Source organism: Corvus hawaiiensis, chromosome 7 (genome assembly GCF_020740725.1).
Source record: "Corvus hawaiiensis isolate bCorHaw1 chromosome 7, bCorHaw1.pri.cur, whole genome shotgun sequence".
Lineage (NCBI taxonomy): Eukaryota > Metazoa > Chordata > Aves > Passeriformes > Corvidae > Corvus > Corvus hawaiiensis.
In genome coordinates this window covers 20,110,101-20,131,150 of record NC_063219.1, presented here as the reverse complement: position 1 = coordinate 20,131,150, position 21,050 = coordinate 20,110,101, and the positions used below count along the sequence as shown (strand labels likewise).

Genomic DNA, 21,050 nt, shown 5'->3' with positions numbered 1-21,050 from the left:
GGAGCTGGTTTGACCCTCGTTGTCTGCCGTAGGGAGCCGCCTGCCAGCTGTCGGCGCCTTTGTGCGGCGGCGGAAGGGGCGCGGGGCTGAGGGCGGCGGGCGCAGGGCAGGAACCGCGGGCAGGAGCCGCGTACAGGTGCGCAGGGAGCCGGGCCGTGCCTGGCGCTGCTGCGGCCCGGTGGGAACGCGCCTTCCTTCGGCCTCGCCCTATGCAGCGAGGCCGCGGCAGCAGGGTGGGGCCAGGGGTGGCCCGCGCCGGGGCGCACTTAGTGGGGAGTGCTGCTTTCTCCCGGGCCGCGGGGCGTGGTGCGACCCTGTCAGGGCTGCCGGGCGCTCTCCCCGGGACGGCCCTTGTAGGATTTGGGTGGGGACTTTGGTTCTGATGGCACCAGGTTGGTAGCGCGGTCAGCTCCAGGCGGGGCGGGGTGCGCGCCGCTCTCCTCGAGTTCGCTCGGTTTGTGCTGCTTCGCTTCCCCGGGCCGGCTCTGGACGGGCGGCAATCCATGGTGTGACAACCCGTTTTCCTAGTGTTCTTCTAAAGGGACACGGGAATGCCATTTGAAAATACCGACCGTATTTATTTATATAAAAGGTTGTTTATTTATTAGCACTTTAATGTTTAAAGATGACATGAAGGAATACATACATTTACTCCTATATACGTATTACTAAGATATGGGATTAGACGTATGAGGCTTGCAACATTTTGCATCCCTTTCTGTGCTTAGCTGTGCTGTGCAAACACTTGAAAGTATTCTTAATTTTGCATTAGCACATAGTCATATTACTAACGCTTCATCTTGTATCCTCATTGTCAAGCTTAGTGTAAAAGCATTTATAGTTCCCTCATTTGTTGTAGGACCACTTGTGCATTTTCTTTGCTGACTTGACTTTCCTTAAAAACGGTAAAAGTGAAATCTTCACCTAGCCCATTCACAGAGTTTTTCATACCTGTGTTCTAATTTTTTGTGAAGTTCTAAAGTTATAGGGTTTCCACCTTTTGTTGTTGACTGTCTTGTTTGTATTTGAGTTAGTTATATAAAAAAACTTCTTGTATCATTTTTGTCCCTAAACGATCCACCAGTTTATTAGCAGTGTAGTAGTTTTGCGGGAAAAAAATTATAATGCATGTATTTTACAGTTTTCTTTGACCACTACACTTGTACTTACATTGCCTTGTAATTTATAGTAATCCTACTAAATGTTTTAATAAATCTTTATTTTGAGTCATATATGGGTTTGTAGAAGGATATATAGCTCACATACTGTTAAGTTGTAGCATGCCAATATTTAGCTGTTGAAGTGAAAAGTGAAAGAAATATTGCATTGCTGCTTTCCTTGCTGTTTTCAGTCTCACAGTCTTTGTAGCTGCAGAAATCCTGTGGCAAAATCAAATACTCACATCTTCAGTGCCGAAGGTTTCTTTCACAGTAGTTCCTTCAAAGAGCATCAGACCTACCTTGGAAGTGGATGCCATCACCATGTCATAGTTCTGTCTGTTTGTTTTAAATCAATTACTTAAGTATTGAAAATGTGTTAGGTGAAAGAAAAACAGAAATAGGAATGTGGGTTTTTTCAATTACTGTTGACTTCTCAGGCTTCTGGTAAGCTGTTTTTGGTAAGCTAGTGTAATTTCTTTGAGGATACCTTCTGGAAAGAAAAGCTGCTGTCTTTAAAAAAACTCAACAACAACAAAACAAAAAACCAAACAAAAGCCAAGCAGTGACATGATTGCTGTTGATCAGTGTTTCAGCCATGTCTGACAAAAGTGAACTGAAGGCGGAGTTGGAGCGCAAGAAGCAGCGATTAGCTCAAATCAGAGAGGAGAAGAAGAGAAAGGAGGAAGAAAGAAAGAAAAAAGAAGTAAGAAATAATTTTCACTTTGAAAATTGACTTTGCATATGTAACTTGCCCAAAATTTAAGGGTAGGTTCACATAATCATTTTCTGTGTCCTTATTCAGGGAGTGTCTTTTTAGTGGTGGGTGCTAATACAAATGCAGCACTTTCATTTTCTGATAATATGAACACCTACTGTTTTCTTTACAACTGTCCGTATGATAAGTTGGATTTTAAAAAAGCCCACAAAAATTAGTATCTTACACTAGCATAAAGTTCAGAACTACTTGTGTGCATGTGACATCATTAATCAAATCACTCTGATCTATCCCATGAAAGCTCTGCTTAATGAGTTGTGATTGCTGTTATTTAAAGAACTCATTTCTGAAGTAGGGTTCTGAGCATACCCATAGGAATTGTCTGACTGTCAGTATTATCATTGTACAAACAATGTGCTATGTTATTCTGCTCTTTGACCTATCTATAGGCTGAACTTTAAAACTAGAGTAACACTCAGGATGTATACGGTACTTGTGTTTTAGATTTAGTATGTTAACAGTCTTGTGGCTTTCTTGCTGCTCAAGTATGTGACAATCAGTGATATATTGCTGTTTCTCCTGAATGCAAATTATACCTCATAAAAGAAACTTCTGCTGGAATGTTTTGGGGTACTTTTTCATTACTTCTCTGTGTTTTGGTTATGATGTAGTTGGTGTTCTAAATCAGCATATAACTGAAGACTGGGCAGTTGCCAACTACATGATTCAGACAAAAAGGAGAAGGAAATAGCTCAAATTATTTCTTAATGATCTTTTAACAATGTATTGCCAGAATTGCTTTTTAAAAAGCAGTTAACTAAGGGTAGAAAGATATGGAGTATTCAGCATCTTTTGCAATAGAGCTTGCATTATTTCTAAATGAAAGGGGGTGGGGGTTTACTTTTTTCTATGTAGCAGATAACACAACTTAAAACTACTTTCTTTTGATACAGTTATTGTAATTTTAAAATATTTATCATATGACTGTCTCTAAAATAATTTTATGCACAGGTGCAGGATGTTTTTTTCACCGTTTGCATTTTACAGTGTTTAGGATTAGTGTAAAAAAGGTACTCTTAATTTTATGAAGTGTTAGTCATTTTGGCAAATAAGCAGACACTTTTTGCATGTTTATATATGTCCTTCAAAGACAGTACCAAAGCTTCAGAATGTTGTCATTCCTGTCTTTTTACTTTATCTACTAAAAAGAACCATCAGATTTATTGAAATTGAATATCTAACCTACTTGATGATAGGTTTCAGTATTACAAAAAACACTGGGGGGTCTCAAAATAAATGAAAGATTAAATGATGTTAAATGCTATAACTTAATTATTGAATCATTTTTAGACTGACCAAAAGAAAGAAGTTCTTCCAGTACAAGAAGAATCTGATCTTGAAAAGAAGAGAAGAGAAGCTGAAGCGTTGCTTCAGAGCATGGGGTTGACACCTGAGTCTCCTGTTGGTAGGAATGTTACTATTCGTTTGAAATAAATGTTTGGGAGTTTTTTGTTTAGTTTTTTGGGGGTGAAGTGTTTTTCAGGGCTTTGTGTTGGGGGTTTTTTTTGTGGTGGTGGTTTGTTTGCTTTTGTTAGGATTTGAGGTATTTATATAACTAACATAAGAATTCTCTGGCCACTTTTTGTGGGGTATACATGTCTGGGTTTTATACTGTTTGGTCCTGCATTATTTGTTACAAATATCAAATTATGTGCTTCAGTACACATTACATAACATTTTTTTATAAAATAACACCATTTACACTCAGTGGATTATTTGAAGTATATTAGTTAACATATGTAAGTATCATGTATGCATTTTCTTTCCACCCCCTTTTTTTCCCTGCTCATTATTTTCCTCAATTTTTTTTCTTTACTCTTTTCCACAATGCCAAATTTTAGTGCTGATATTCTTGTATGGAGTTGGCTTGTTTCTTTTCCACATCTTTTACACTCTAGTTTTTCTTACCTCAAATACCTGACTGATTTTGATGAAGCAGTAGCAACACTAAATACAAAAATTAGCTTCCCAAGGTGCAAATTTGTATCTGTGCAGCTCTTGGATGTGTTAGCATATTGGCTGTTGCTTTCTGCCTTTACATAGGCACATCTCTATGGAAGATGAAAGCAAGGAGCATGATAATGCAACTCTACTTTTTCTCTCTAACTTTGAAATCAAAGGGGTTTAAAGCTTATCAGTTTGGCTTCTTGGTGAGGCTCTATTCAACTGGGTTTGTAAATAAAAAGTAATAATAATTTCTTACAGATATATCTGTGATTATATTTTCATAATTGCTTTTGTATAATCCTCAAGTGTTTGAAAGTGAACGTGGAATAAACACCCTTATAGCTGCTCACATTCCAACAGCCCCAGGAGTCATTTTTGGTAGTTGAAACTGTTCTTATAGTCAAGAGACTCCATTTGGCTGCATTCGCACTAGCGTGCAGCTGTTAAAGTAATCGATTCTGACCTACTACAGATTTTCTTTGCTAGACTAATAGTTGAACACTTCTCTTGCATGATACTGTGCTAAGGCAGTTGATGAAATTTTTGTGGAAATGTATGTGGTTGTTGGTTTTTTTCAAATCTGGAAGAGAATCTAAAAACCACAGAAGAGCCAGTCCTCAAAGCAAGTTAATGCATATGCTTAGAGTAGGTGTTCATGAAGAACTGGAGGTGCTGACATGCAAGACCAGGGCACGCCCCTGCGTGTTGTGTTTAATTCCACTGAGCTGCTACTTAATCACAGCCTTCAATGTACTCAGGGAATTCATTCTGTTTCCTTTCAAGATAACCAGATCTGATATGGATCCTTAATCAAGTTAAAATGTCCTACTTGCTACTGCAGTTAGCATGCCTAAGGCACAAGCTCCTTTTCTGCTGACTAGGTGCTGGCAAATAGAGTGATTGTATGCCTGAACTGATGCTAACTCATGGCTGAGCTGCTTGGTGTGCAGGTAGCTTGTGCTTGCACTGTCAGTGGAGGGGGATAGCTTGATATTAGATTCTTTCATGGAAAACTGTGTTAATTCCTAAGGCAATTCCTGTGCTATTAACTGCTAGAGAGAGATACGGTCCCTTCTCTCTTACAGGAAAAGGGACTGTATCAATGTCAGTATGTTTTTGAAGCCTTAAGTTAGTGAACCAGAATTATTTTCAAGAAGATTCTATAGTTCAATCCTTTGGGGTAGGTGAAATTCCATCTGGTCTTTTCGTAAGACTGTTGGTCTTTCAGTGGGACTCACCTCAGTTTTGGGAAGGGTCTCTCGAGAGTCGCTTTGCCCACAAGAGAGCGCTGCAGCACCAGCACTGGGCCCTGCGAGTGGCACCGCGATGTCACACTGTCCCGAAAATGCACACAAATGACAGTGCAAAGGCCTGCGGGCATCTCCTTCAGTGTACGTTAACCAGTACATGGTCAGGAGGAGCTGAAGAATTTATATATTCTTACAAGCCCGCAGTTACATAAGTATAACGTCTAAATGTGTGTATGTGTGAATTTATGAAATACAACTGAAGACCTATAAAAAAGGTCTCTCCCCTAGCGGGAATGAAATTTTAATAAATTGAAGAATTCGCTGTTATTTTGGTAAAATTAAGGGAGAATTTTTGTCAGTCAGAACCGTGTCTCTGTTTTGGGATGGGGTAGAAAAATTCCTTAGAATTCACAATATACTTGTGATTTCAAGAAATTCTGCAGAAATCCTGAAGACCTAAATTCAGAGTTCTCCTATGCTTAACTGCTGACAGAGTAGACAGCAGTTTATATACATAATTTGTGTTCAGTTGATTAAAGTGTTTTTTAAGGGTTGCTAAGCAGTGAATGCTTTACATATTGCTGAAAAACAAAGCATATAAGGACCTTCAAAACACCGCTTGATTCTTGTGTTTAAACCCTAAGTTTCATTCAAAAATTATTATTTCTAAAAAGAAAAGTTGAAAGGAATATCAAAGTAGCTTTGTATTTGTATCAGATTGCATGATATCATTCACTATGTATCACTTCCAAAAAGCATGTTACTTTTTAAATGGTAAATGCAGTCTTCATCTACATGCAGAAAATGAACTGACACTTAAGAAGTTTAAATACAGTGGTACTAGACTGTTTACTGTCAAGCAAAAAAAAAGTCATTTTCAAGACCTAACACTAGAAACTTTGTAATACACAAGATTTATGTTGATTTGATTCAAACTAGAACAAAAATAACAGGATGTTTTATGACAAAGCCATTTTTTTTGCTCCACGCTTTGGTGATTCTATATTTTGAAATAACATTGCCAGTTACAGACATTCATTGTCTAATCTTTAAGAAAGACTAATGCCAGAGCTGTGTTAACAACTATTTTTTCCATGTTTAAGTAACATGAATCAGTGGAAATTACCCTTTGAAAATCAGTGTCATCATTTGTCAAAAGTTCAGTTTAAAAATGTTTTTTCAATTCATTTTCTCTTAAATGTCTCCCCCTCCATGTCTTTTTGTATGCTCCAGAAGCATAAATGCCAAACAACTGCATGAAAGTCCAGCATGAATTGTTAACATTGTCTTTTCCCCTCTCTTTCTACTGTTCATTTTCATCCATGTATTTTTTGTTTGCCATCACTTTTTTTTTAATACTTCATTTTAAATTAATTTGAAAACATCCTAAGCTGTGCAACCTCTGCGAGTAGTAACAGCGGATACCTGTCTGTTTCACTATTTAGTCCCTCCTCCTACCTCTCCGTCTTCCAAATCTGTGAGTACGCCAAGCGAGGCTGGGAGCCAGGACTCCGGGGATGGTGCTGTTGGATCTAGGTATGTTACTTGCCTTGTCATGTTCCTTTGCTCAATACTTGTATTCTGAATAATTAAGCTTTAGAAGAAATCAAATTATCAAATAATAACATGAGGTTATAGTGTTGAATCTGTCAAGAGTGACTGTTTTGCAGAAATACTTTACTTCAAAATTTTAAATGCAACTACACTTCCTGATTTGAAGTTGCCAACAATAATGTTGAGTTGTTTAAACTTGCAAGTTTGAAGTAAAATGAATGTCTTGGGACAATAACAAACTCAAAAAGTCTAGCTTCTGCTCTTTTCCCAGGCTTTTTCTAAAGGAGGGTGGGTATGGATGATAGGCTATTTCCTTTTTGCCTTACCTAGTTAATGTAATAAAAGATACTGTCTATAAACTTTGCATTACTTCTGATTTTATTTTTCACTTACCCAGAACCATATTTCTCATTATTTCACTTCATCTGTGTAACACAACTACAGCACTTGCAATCTCTTATTTTGTCAAAACATAACTCCATCTTAGAACAATTGCAGTTGTTTTGGTCTTTTTTCAGTGCCAGTACTTGTCACATCTGTTTGACCATTTCTTTGGGCATGGTGGTTTGAGACATGCTGCTCTAAAGAAGAATCAGATAAATATTTCTGTTAAATATTTCAAGTGGTGAAATATGGGTGATAAGGTGGGAAAACACTACTTCCAAAGGGTCTTTCTACTGTTTCTCATGCACAGTCTGCAAATAAGAGCAGTAGATGCCTGTTAATATTGGCAATATATTTTCAGCAAGTAAAGGTCGTGTACTTTAAATTTATAAATTTAAGTATACATTGTGGATGAAGTTTAGTTCAAACACAGTAACTGCAGCAATTATCAGTTACCATTGTTGTATGAGTAGTTGTTTTTGAAAAAGAGTCAATGGTTAGACCACTTTGAAACATCTTTTAAACTGACTGCAGTAACATCTTGTATGCGTGTGGATTATGCATGCATAACTATATGCATCTTAATCTGAAAATATCCAGGATACTAATGACCTGAAAAAAGGTTACATGGTGCCTATTTCTAAGTAGAAATCATTAAGTTAAAACAGAGAATAAATACATCAAGCAGCAGATGTGAACCCAGATGTCTTTTTAACAATGCTCAGGTATGATCTTGTTTGCCTGTCATGTTAATTAAGAACCAATATAATTGTTCCTTAATTGAGTAGCAAGCACATTTTAATTTGTTCAAATTGTTATTACTGCTTATTAAATTGTCATTTTTTATATTTATATATGTATTTATGTTCACTAGAAGAAAAAAAACCCCAAGTTTTTGAAGTATGATGACTTTTTTAAAGAAAATATTATCTTTCCATTCATACCTAATTTAAATTCAGTATGAAACAGTATGGATAGGCCACTTACCTGTAATGGAATGCCATGTTGTGTACTAAATTTATTTCCACCTCATCAGTGCACTGCACTCTGATTGTGTGTTCTCAAACACAGTAATGCAATGTTGTATGCATGCATTTTCTTATGAAGCTTTGAGAAAACCCATATCCTAAGTCTTAATAGCTTCATGCATTTTCAAACTTTAAAACTAAATCTGTCCCAGGATTGTGATTTTTAAGGCACGAGGGTATGAATGTACAGCTAAACTGAAGGCTTTATGGAGTCCCTGTTAGAGTCCCCTTACTTGTTATCTAGCCCACCAGTGGATTCTTCCCTTTCCCCAGTAAATGGGTATCGAGATACTGGTTTATTAGTACAAGTTCATACATTTTGAACATGAAAGGTGGACTGTATATCCCTTGGTGTTATACATGGCATTTCACAGGTGACTCCTACCAATATGAGATGTATTATAAAGCCTCTGTGATGCTGAATCTTGTCAGTAACTCTTTTAGTAAGCAGTAGAGCAGTGTTCAGACTGTGCTCCTGCTGTTACTTCCATCTGTCTTGCTTTATTTTCATTAGTAAAGAGTTTTGTTTCCTGGTTTGATGCTGGTTCTTTCTCTTTTTTTCCTCAGTCAAGAGTGTAAGTTCTACAGTAGAAAAGCATACAGCTGGTTTACTTTTGGGCTAGCTGCATGCTTCATAGAATGAGTTTAAAACCACAAAATATTTTTAGAGATACAGGAAGTATTAGGGAAGTGCCTGGATACAGAAAAATCTGGACATATGTGGAAGAATGGGAACTTTGGTTCATTGAATCTTGTAGATAAATTCATTTAACTTAAGGCAAAACAAGCAACTGATAAACAAAAGAAACAGTATTTTGCATCATTTTGGTACATACACAATAGGTGAATTTTATCTTAGAATGTTACCTTTATTTTAAAAGAATCTCTGAGAAATATTTAACTGGATGTCCTGTACTACTGTGTTGGCTTCAACTATTTTAAAAGACAGACTGTCCTTGGTACCACTGAAGCAACTTTTGGAAGTGAAAATCATGCTTTGAAAGCAGGAAAGCTATCTCATTAACGGCTAGGTCTTAAACAGGTGCAGAAGTTGGAGCCTTTTATGTTTATAGCCTTTTCCCCAAGTTCCTCTCAAACGTGTTTGAAAAAGTTGAGAAAATATTTGACAGGTATTGTGGTAATGCAGCTTTTGTATCTGAAAATAAGGTGTCCCTTGCAACATGAAGGTTGGGGTGGTGGTTTGGTTTTGCTTATGATTGCACAACACATGAGCAATACCCAGCTTGAAGTCTCAGGCACCAAATTAAACTCTTAAGCTGAAATCTCTTCAGTCAAGAAAAGTAGCAGAGATCTAATGAATAAGTATGCTCAAAGTAGTTAACTTTAGGCTAAAATGATGTGTTCTCTGATACACAAAAGATATTAAAAGGTTTTGGAGATTTGAGTATTAAGCTGTTGCTGTGGATGCTGTTGATTGGCTATATATGAAGACAGTGGATTTGTAATTCCTAATTAAATTATTAATTAAATTAATCCTAATTAAATGATTAACAGTCGTAATGCATACTTTCCACTAGAACAAGGTAATGCATGACACAGCCATACTTATGAGCTTTTATGGCATTGCGTGTATATTTTTCAGATCAACTTTAGGAATTCTGCACCTGTTTTATAGAAAAGTTACCATGTATGGGATGAAAATGTAAAACTATCTTTCATTGACTTGCCATAGTAAAATGTTGCATATTCTTTATTTTTTTATTCAAAAACGTTATTTTAAAAAATGCAGATAACATCTTGAGACTGTCTGAAAAAACATGCAAGTTAAGCTGCTAATCTCATACAAGTGTGTTTTTAAAATTCTGCCTAAGCCTGATAGCCAGTAGACTACATGAAAATTTGTGAAGAGGGGATGAAGGCTAAAAATGAAGGTAGAGGGAATACTGATTTCCCCCTTCCTACTTCTTCTGGTACAACTTGAAATGGATCCATTCTGTTTGTTATTCCACATGACTTTGAAACGTGTTATTAATATAAAGCCCACAATTTATAAGAGATTTTAAGTGTCTTAGATGCAGTTGGCTCTAACTCAGATGACACTTACAAGCCCAAGGCAGTGCTTAACCCATAATTACTGCAATGTCACATCTTGGAAACTCTAGCAGTTCTCTATCCCAGTGGAAATGCTTTTTTGCCCCACTACCAAAAGGCTTATGTGTTGACTCATTTCCTTCACCAACATGACAGTTTCCTCCACATATTTACTACTCTGGGCAAGTTTGTGTTATGTTAACAAATCTGTCTTCATATACCTTGAACATATCTGAACATATTTTAAAAGGAATTTAAAGTTTTTAGTGGTTCTTTTCAGTATTTAAAATACTTTTATTTGCCTTTCATTAAGGCAACATTTGTTTGCAGACCTTTAATTTTCAATCTTTAAAATAATTCTTTGCTAATAGCTCTGAATTCTGTTTGCTTCTTAACTTTTGTATTTACTGCATGTGTTATTGCACTGAATGTTTGCTGAATTTCCCTTAACTGATGTTGCATTGCCTTGTTTCTTGTGAACAATGAAATAACTATAAGCTTGCTGTAACTCTAGAATTTCATAGTGTATATTTGCTTCACTAATCTCTGGCCTTTTTTGCTAATGCTGCATGATTGTTCAACCTGGGGTACCAGGACGCTGCATTGGGATACTGATCCATCAGTTCTTCAGCTCCACTCTGATTCCGATCTGGGGTATTGCATAGATTTCTTATATTCCCTCTTTCATGTGCTTATGGATAATAAGTATGAGCGTTTTTTCCTTTAAGACCTGTTGTTGTTAAGAAACTGTTTTGTAAGTAATAGAAATTCACTATCCCTAGACTTAGGATGGGAAATTTTTATATCATTTGATATATATTAGATGCTCATTTCTAACAAACACAAGTAAGTTTTGTTTTCTTTGAGTCTTTCTTTGACAAAATGTAAACTTTAAGAAGTCATTTATTTAAAATAAAAAGGTTAGCATGACTGCATTTAAAAAAAGAGCAACTCCCATCTTACAAATATTTTTATAAAAGCTGTAGCTCATTATAAGCACTAACTAAAACCTGTATTGTGTACTAAGAATTATGATTCCACCAAAACCTTTCGAAAAGAGTTATTCTTTGCTTTTGTCTTGGGAGAGGAGTGGATAATAAGAAACTAAGTCTGATAATAGGTAAATTGTTGCATCATTGCAGTATTACTACAGTACATAACTGCAGTTGGGTTTTAGAGGAGGCTACAATGAATTGATGTTGTGCAGGTTTTGGAATATATTATGTGTTGTATGATGCTAGCTATATCTACCTTTAATAAAGTCAGAAAGCTCAAAGGTTTTCAGTATTGTGCTCTGGAACAATGTATTATGGATAAATCATTTGTCCATGTGAGTTCCAGGTCAGCCTGGCAGTTTTGCATTCTAAATAGTATCTTAGAGGTGGACGAAAAAGGGCAGCAAAGTTAAAAGACTAGGAAATGATTTTTCCTTCAGCATAACTAGGTTGCTTTTCAAGCTTTAAAATCCTAGAACTGTTGCTGTACAAGCATGACTTGTGAGTAGATCTGTACCCCTGATAATACAGATGTATCATATATGTGGCAGTATTCTGGTCAAGCACAAAGAGCAAAAATTTTAAATTATATCCTAATGTCCAGATATTTATATGTGCACATCTTCCTTTTTGTCACAGATGTATAAATAGTTGCTGATTTTAAATAATAATGATAAAATAGTAGTCATAATCGTGTGACTTCTTCAAAGTTTCCACTGGATTTAAGTTTGACTAAGCAGTGCTGTGACATATGACTTGGGTATTATTCTAGGCAAAATGTGAACTAATAAAATTAAATGGTTTTTTTCTGATTTTTAAATTAATTTTATTTAGACGTGGACCTGTTAAACTTGGAATGGCCAAAATTACACAAGTTGACTTTCCTCCTCGAGAAATTGTTACCTACACAAAGGAGACGCAAACACCTGTTATGACTCAGCCCAAGGAAGGTGAATGGTTAATTTATTACTATTGAGTTATTTTTTGTTTCTTTTAGTGTAATGATGACTGGCTGAATTAGAACTAGGACTTGTGATCTTGAAACTTAATAAGGTAAATGAATGTTGATATGTGAGATAATTTATATGAATTGTATTACTAATTTTTTATAGGTTTTACTTAACTGTTACTGTTATTCTGCATCTCTTTTAACATCACTCTTGCTACTAATATGTGGTATTTTCACACTCCTAGTAAATGTTCAGATGAAACACCGAGTTGCTTAATTAGCTGACACCTGATAAATAAATGGGATATATTTTGCGTTTATGACATTTGAGAATCCACACACAAGTTGGCACATGGAGAACAGGGAGGTGATTTGAGGCAATTGGCATGGCTTCAACAAGGGCAACTCCTGCCTGACCAACCCAGTGGCCTTCTACAATGGAGTCACTATACCAGTGGACAAGGGAAGTGTTACATGTCTGTTTGGATTTCTCTAAGGCCTTTGACATGATCACCCCCAACATCCTTCTCTCTCAATTGGACGGAGATGGATTTGCTGAGTAGACTCTTAGGTGGATAAGGAATTGGTTGAATGGTTGCATGCAGAGGTCAATGGCTCAGAGTCCTGGTATACATCAGTGACAAGTGATGTCCCTCAGGGGTTCATATTGGGACCAGTGTTATTTATTATCTTCATCACTGACATACAGAGGGGTCGAGGGCACCCTCAGCATGCCTGCAGGTGACACCAAGCTGAGTGGGGCAGTTGACATGCCTGAGGGATGGGATGCCACCCAGAGGGACCTGGACAAGCTCAAGAAGTAGCCCAAAAGAAAGCCAAACATACCCTGGGCTGCATCCTCAGCAGCATGGCCAGCAGGTCAAGGGAGGTGATTCTGCCCCACTACTCTGCTCCTGGAGTGCTGCATCCAGCTCTGGAGAGGGACCTTGAGCAAGGGCATGTGGTGACTGGACAAGGGGTAATGGCTTTAAACTGGAAGAGATTAGATTAGAAATCAGGAGGAAATTCTTTACTTTGTGGGTGGTGAGGCACTGGAACAGGTTGCCCAGAAAAACTGTGGTTGCCCCATCCCTGCATGTGTTCGAGGCCAGGTTGGATGGGGCTTTGAGCAGTCTGACCTGGTGGAAGGCGTCCCTGCCCATGGCAGGGGGGTTGGAGCTAGATGGTCTTTAAGGTCCCTTCCAACCCCTAACATTCTGTGAGCTTACTTGAAGGCTGTGTATCCTTACAGCAAACTTAGCAATTAACCCCCCCCACTACTTCTTAAGAATTTTAATTTTTATACCTGAAGCTTACACTTTGAGTTTTAAAAGAAGGAACTAATTTATTTATAATTTACAGAGTTTCTGGTTTTGGCAGTTGAACATAGGCTTTCTTTCAGTCATGACTTTTTTGCTTTTCAAAAAATAAATTTTTCCAAAGAAAATACAGTTGGCTAACAGATTTGCTTTTCCATGTTGAAACACTTGAATTTATCTGCAAATGAAAGTATTATTCTTGACCTAGTTTGTGTGTAGTTCTACAACAAAATCTCTTGGTTGTTTAATATGACTGACTCTGAGTATGCCTCTATGTTAGTAATTTTAGGACATACTTCTACATCCATAAATTTACATTCTCCTGCTCTTTGATATGTGAACTTTTGGGTGTTTATGCAAGGATATATCTTTGAAACTTCATTATTCAGTGAGCCAGAGGATATGATTTTTCTCTAACTGTGTTTTCTTTTCTATTTTCTATTTTATCTGTATCCCTGCACAGGTAGGTGTTTGGGATTTTCCTGCTTTCGTTTCTCCCATGCCCTCAACATTTCCTTTCTCTAACCTGTCAGGTCTTTTTTTCCTTTCCTCTGTCAGGTTCATAGAATCTGAAGACTTAGTTGATAGTTTATGTACTTGAAGAGTTTTACTTCTGCTGCCTGCTGACAGTGGAAATTGCTTGGGATTGTATGATCTGAGTTTCACAGTAGATAGGCTGTAGCTGAGGTTTACTGTAGTGGAGTGGAACAGTGGTCATCTCTATTTCTGCATTTACCAGAAAGCTGTCTCAATACATGTATTGTCTCCTGATCCATTCCACCTTACAAATACTGATTTCTTGAGGGCCATAAATTTTTTTAATATATTTATTTCGTGTTCTTCACAAAATTCACAGTCTTTTCATGATTTCAGTGTTGAGGATCTTTTTAAGGTCTGTCTTAAGACTACCTGAATACATTCATAATAAAGCTCTATGTTCCCATTTTACAATGATGTCTGAAATAGGATGTAGGTTTTAAAAAAAGAATAAATCATGCTGTATACAAAAAAAGAGTTACTAGGTAAGAGATTTTTGTTGGTGGAAGAAAATTTTAAACTCTTTAAAACAATTGACAAATGCAATATCCTGAATTTACAGGATGCAATTAGATAAATTTAAATTCTGTAAAATATATCTTACTGATTTTTATTTCTTCTCACAGTCTGAGTTGTTGTGCTTACTTATCTGAGTGCATATACTGTAAACAAAAACAACCTTGTGAAGTACTTGAAAGTGGAGCTTGCAACTGAGTTTACACCTGTAGTAGCTCCCTTATACAGTAGCAAGTTGCATCTGAGCTAGGTTAGCTCAATGTTCACAGTTTCTTATAAAGTGAAGTGAACCGGACCCTTCTTAATATATCTTAAGATTTTAAAATACTGTTGGAGCTCTGCTTTTGAATAAGGAAAATAGAAGCAGTTTTATTAGATATGCTCTGCAGTCATTCTGCTTGATTAGGTCCACTTGTGCTAACACTTGGTTTGGTGGGGGAGGACAGCACATGAAATAAAACCAACAAACCCACAATGAATCACCAAACTAAATAGTTCTCTTTGTTCCAGTTCTGTGTGTTACAGTGGTTATGTAGTTACATTGTAAGCTGCATTAGGAAACATTCAAAGTACAACCAGTCTGTCTGGTGGGACAGATAGGAACTAGAAGTAAACTAGTTTTGGATTAAAACCATTTCTAGTTGTTATGGAAATATTTGTGGCAACACATACCAAGTGAGTTAAATATGAGAGATTTCATGTCCTCAAATAAAACTTGGCATTTGGAAATGCCTGTTTTGGATTCATGTAGCAGTTAAATTAATTTTGAAATGTGACAGCTTCCTTAGGAGATGAAGACATTTAGTGTTCTAACAGGTCTCACAACTTCCATTATTTTATTGCAATACTAAAATGTTGATTTATTATGACCTCAAAGTATTTGAGAAACTGCCTTAGGAAGATTGATTCTTCTATATTATAAAACAATAAAATCGGTCTCTCTCCTAGAAATCAGTTAATCCAAAGAAAGATGGGTGTATAGGGGAATATGATTTTGCTCAGCTGTCACAATTAAGGCTTTCCAGGGCTAACTGGATATTTGCTACTTAGTGTTGCTGTACAATACTGTGCATGTGCAATCACAGCTGAGTGCAGACAGTATTATTGCATTAACTCCACTCTTTGAGGAATAACTGTCTGCTAGCAACTCTAAGACACAGTTAAAATATTAAGCACAGTAATAAAAAAATGATTTATAGGATTTGCTTCTTGGATGCTGGTATGACGAATGCAGGATTTATGAATTTTAGTATTTTTTAAAGAAATAACAGACCATTGTATATTCATGTATGATCCTTGTGAGTCCCTTCCAACTCAGAATATTCTGTGATTCTATATTATCTAGTACATGCCTTAAATGTACAGAAGTACAGATAGGAAAACTTGATGTGAAGACATTCGGCTTAACCAAAGCCACCCATTTCACAGATGATTTAACTTTGATTAACCTACTCTGCAGCAACAGATTACTCAGACAACTGGAACTATACTCTGCAGTGTTATTGCTAGGTGCAGCCTAATTTACAGCACTGCTTTTCTTTCTGTCTTGCCAAAATACATCACAATTTTGATGTTAACTCAAAGTAAAAATTCAATGGTTCATTAAATCTGTTTTTAGCATTCATTGACAAGACATTTGTTGCTATTAAAGATTGCATAAAAATAGCAGCTACTTTACTGCTCAGTTTGTAACCTTAGATCCCCTGATTGCCTGTCAGAAACAACATGGAGTTAATCCCTTAGCATATTATAATGAATATTCATCGATATGTTGATGTGACATAGAGTCCCATTTCCTGTCTTCACGGCCCTGTGACTTTTCCAAGTCTTTGTGGCCTTTTTTGAATCTGAAAATATATTTGGTACACTGACAATTGAAGTGGCTTAAAATGCCAGTAGATACAGTCAATAATGAATAAGGGTGGATGCAGTTAGGGCATGCCCTTAAGGTTTCAAATTTAGGTAGCTGACTTGAAATAAATGCAGTGCCCCACTGTATCATGGGTTCTTGACTTATTAGATTGGAACTTTTTCAGAAATAGTATGTCCAATGTTTCAGTGTTTGCTGCGTGCTATATTATTGTTATGGTAATTCCTTGCAAATTCTGGCATCTGGCCTGCTATTAAATAAATTCAAGATGAAGGAGAGACAGGAAAAGTAATTAAAACAAACATTTCTTATCTTGTTTTTAGTCCAGCAGCTTAATGGTGCCTTTTTTGTGAACTGTGAGAAAGCTTCCTGGGTTTGGAATAGAAAGCATTCTAGTTTTGGATAATGAGGTCAAGAACTTGTATTTGTGGAGATTTTTTTTTTTTTGGTGGGGGGGCAGGGGGGGGTTTCTCCAGATCCCTTAATGAGAAAGTTTGGATGCAACTCTTCTTTAGAGAGAAGGTTTTAGATTTATGCAGTTACGGATAAATCAGTGAGATGACATGTTCAATTTCAAGTCTGATGCTTTGAGAATATTAAAATAAGTGTTGTATCCTGCATTTAAATGCAGTAATATCAGCTGGCTGTATGCAGTGAAAGTACTATGAAGGAATTTAGAGCTCTGTATAATATATGCCATTTATGTTTCAAACATTAAAAGGCAGGAGCAATCAACTATATGATCTTTTGAATAAAATATGTAGATTAGAAGGTCATATAGCACTAAGGGGTTGACCATCTACGTTTGACAAGAATTTGACTCCTGTCACTGAAAATGGTACTTAGAATCAGTGTAGTATGACTAATGGGGGGTTGGGCTGAAATTTCTAATTTGGGACTTTCAAAGCTAGAATAATGTATCCAGTGTGACCCAAAAGCAAATTTCTAAATTTGAAGGCATCATTCAATTCTGCAAGATTGATTGGCAGGGCAAAAAAGAGGGGGATTTTTATCCAAGTGGCCATAATTTGAATATGTGATCCTGTATGTGTTTTTCTCAAAGTCATGTGTGTTAACTCATATTACATTTTTTAATTAATCATTGTTCACACCTGTAGTTATTTGACATTAAGAATTCCCTTCTTTAAAATTGCCACAAGTTATACAGTTTTCAGGTTACAAGGCTGCTGTACATGTGAATCCATCGAAAAAGGAGCAGTGTCTTTCTGTTTCTTTGCGTGATTATTTTGCCCAAAAAAGCTTTCATTTTTTTTAAGTAGCACAAAAGCTGTAATTGGCATGCTTTGTAAGGAAGTGTCAATGTGCAAGAGAGTGGAGATCACTAAGAATTCTTTTACGGGTTCTTTCCCCTTTGCACCACCGCCTCCTCAGCAGGGTCACTGAGATCACTAGCTTTTCTTGAAATGGCCATTTTCACTGGCAGGTGCATTATACCCTGTATTTTCAGATTGTTTTTCCATTCTGAATGTTTGGCAGGTTGATTGCTCTGGCTGCATTGACGGAGAAAGGGCTGACAAATGCGGTTGGGCTGGCTGAAAAGACAGTGATTACTGTTTTCCTTTGTGGCTGATTGAGGCCCTTGAAAGGAAAGATTTTAACCTTCACCATTTGGTTCAAAAGTATGAGCATATATTGAAATCATTCATGCCATTTATCCTAGTTCTGTAAACTTGTCAGAACATAAAAATCGCTCAATTTCAAGTAATGTAGGATTGGCATACGTCATTATCATTTTGATTAAGTTGGAGTTTGTATTATTGTGTGCATTATACAGTGTCATTTAAAGCTTTCTTTCCTGCAGGTACAGTTATATTTTTATTGCCTATACTATGGAGTTAGAAAGATTTTCAGACCTCTTTAAACCTATCACTATGTGTGTGGTTTGGCAGCTGGTATGGCCTACAAGCTGTATTTTGTTTGCAGGGTAAAGGCTTGTCTGTAGACCTCCTGGAGTGCTGGTAATTGCACAGGCTTGCCATTGGGGAAAGACATGATTGGAAGCAGTCAGGCAGAAAAATGTTGTGCCATCCCATTGCCACCTCATAGCAGAGAGACAATCTTTGCAGTACCATCTGGTTGTTGCTATCTAGTCAGCTGGCCTGGCTGCTGGGACCATGCCTTGGCAGCTGGTTCCCATCCCTTGACCACCCCTTGTTTTTTTTTAAACTCTTTTTGTGTGCATGCATGTGGATTTTGGTTTTTTTTTGCTTTTTGTGCTAGATAACTTTGAACATGGGTCAGGGAGATGGCTGCAACAAACAAGCTTAGTCCCTGTTGAATACTGTCTCATTACTTGTGATGAGGTATGCAGCAGTCTCCTGCTGCCATTCCCTTATAAGCAGATGACGTAGCTGTTTAACCAATAAAAACAAGCCTTTTCAGAAGCTTATTCTAGAAGGTGGATAAAAAAAAGTCAGCATATCCCACGGTTCTAAGTAATTTAAAGGTATTTTCTGGTTTACAGGATTCAAAGAATAAAATGTAGAAATGCAGAAAGTGCTGTAAGCCTTGTCAGTATTCCTGAACATTAACATTTTATTGCAGTTAGGGAAAACACATTTTCCTGTAAAGTTCTCATTGCCAAACATGATACAGATAATGAGACTTGCATCTAGAATGACAGAAAAAATGTAATCTCTCTGCTATTATCTTTAGCAAAATTTGCCTCTCAGAATAGCAACCTGAAAGCTAATGTAAGCCATCTTCATGCCATGTGCAGACCCATTAGACTGATGGTTTCAGATCACAAGTAAGCAGCTGCTCTGTAGACTATTTTAGACATTTGATTTTTCTTTATTCCACAGCATTAATGTGTCAGTGTGTTACACAGAACATGCCTCCACCGCATGGTTCTGTGTGGAATCATAAATGCCTGTAAGACAGATTTCCACTTTGGATTCTTTACAATTTTCTGCGTGTCTTATTTCAGTTTATGCAACTACATAACTCAGCCAGTAATACCCAGGTGTAGACAGTATTCCAATGATATTTTGGTTTGTGATAATGTTATCCTTGGGACTGCATTTTACAAATGCAACCATTTTAAGCTACATGATACCATTTTTCATCAGCTTATATGGGATTCATATAGAATGTTACTGTTCCCCTTTAGAAACACTGCCTGTCTCACCATAATCTTTCTCCTTAGATGAGGAAGAGGAGGATGATGTGGTTGCACCAAAACCGTTAGTTGAACCTGAGGAAGAAAAAACATTAAAAAAAGAGGAGGAAGAAGAAGGTACAGTTCACCTCAAGACGTTCTGTGTGTGCTGTAAAGAAAGTCATCAATACATTTTTAACTCTTTGTTCTATTAATTTAAAATTAATTTCATTGTTAAGTACCAATTAGCCAGCAAAGCACAAAATCCAAAAATTATTAAAAATCATGATAAACACTGTTTTTCTGTCTTGCAAGGAATTGGTGAAAGCGTGCAGTGCAGCAAATGTCTGTATAAATCTTTTTCAGCTGCCCCTCATGAACTCACAGAGGAGGAAAAGCAACAAATTTTGCATTCTGAAGAATTTTTAAGTTTCTTTGACCACTCCACAAGGATTGTTGAAAGAGCCCTTTCTGAGCAAATCAACATTTTCTTTGACTACAGTGGAAGAGACTTAGAGGACAAAGAAGGGTAATGTGAATATTGAATACTTTTCTGTGCATGTCCAATACTTTTACTTGAAAAAGTGATCTAAGATTAATATCTCCTAATTGTCTTTACAGAGAGATTCAAGCAGGAGCAAAACTGTCTTTAAATAGGCAGTTTTTTGATGAACGTTGGTCAAAGCATCGTGTTGTCAGTTGTCTGGACTGGTCATCTCAGGTAAAAAATAATGCTTAAATTAAACAGTTGACTTTGTAAATTGATGTAGTTCTGTGCATTTGACTCCCATAAAAGCACAGCTGATACAGGCTGTATTTCTAAATGTGTTCCTTATGTGTTCTATGGCTTGCAAAAAGTTGACAGAGCTGTTAATCTTCTGTGAAAGGTAGCAAAAGGTTCGTATTGTGAGGAAAGTTGGCTTATGGACTGCTTTGTAGAGGTAACTTGGCTTCACTTAAAAGTACTGGGTTTTACAGTTAAAAGCAAGTTGTGATGAAAGAACAAGACTAATGTGTATGTTAATGCTGTTTTAGGAGCTAAATTAGCAACAATTGCAGTTTCAACTGACAATTTTTCATGGCTTTATAATGCAAGGTGGTTTTTTAACCTTACTTTGGCAAAAGAAAACAAAGATTCCAGGATTATCTGGACCATTAGACAGTTATTTTGCTTACTTTGAGTCTTTTTCGTTTACCATGCAGTATCCAGAATTACTTGTAGCCTCTTACAACAATAATGAGGATGCGCCTCACGAGCCTGATGGAGTGGCCCTTGTATGGAATATGAAGTACAAGAAAACTACCCCAGAGTATGTCTTTCACTGCCAGGTATGATTCTGTCTTGGGAGGGATTTTATGTTGATGAATTTGGACAAGTACTTTCCTTATGTTTGTCAATATAATTTCATTGGGCTGGCATTTGCTTTAACCACATTTATTTGCCAACAGATGTTGATAGCTAGAGACTTCAGCTGAGAAATATTATTCTGTTTCAGAATTTCTGACATCATTCAGAATTCAGTCTTGTTTGAGAACTCATTTTCTGTTTTTATTTAAAAACAAGAAGACTTTCTTGTGTAATGGTTGAACCAC

General features: G+C 36.8%; 1 protein-coding gene across 7 annotated transcripts in view; it reads left to right on the top strand.

Annotated features, from left to right (window-relative positions):
• The window catches only part of DYNC1I2 (dynein cytoplasmic 1 intermediate chain 2), a 28,938-nt gene that overhangs the window by 243 nt on the left and 7,645 nt on the right, over positions 1–21,050 (top strand). For 2 of the 7 annotated variants that reach the window (XM_048309553.1, XM_048309550.1), the window contains exons 2-10: positions 1,746–1,863; positions 3,226–3,340; positions 6,524–6,668; positions 10,745–10,804; positions 11,980–12,095; positions 19,506–19,595; positions 19,824–19,986; positions 20,079–20,178; positions 20,661–20,786. In XM_048309553.1, coding sequence (XP_048165510.1) covers positions 1,756–1,863; positions 3,226–3,340; positions 6,524–6,668; positions 10,745–10,804; positions 11,980–12,095; positions 19,506–19,595; positions 19,824–19,986; positions 20,079–20,178; positions 20,661–20,786 — 1,023 coding nt within the window. In that variant the 5' untranslated portion in view covers positions 1,746–1,755. Of the gene's footprint in view, positions 1–33; positions 137–252; positions 393–1,745; positions 1,864–3,225; positions 3,341–6,523; positions 6,669–10,744; positions 10,805–11,979; positions 12,096–19,505; positions 19,596–19,823; positions 19,987–20,078; positions 20,179–20,660; positions 20,787–21,050 lie in introns of those variants that run through there. The other 5 variants (XM_048309551.1, XM_048309552.1, XM_048309554.1 and 2 more) reach the window with 5 other exon arrangements.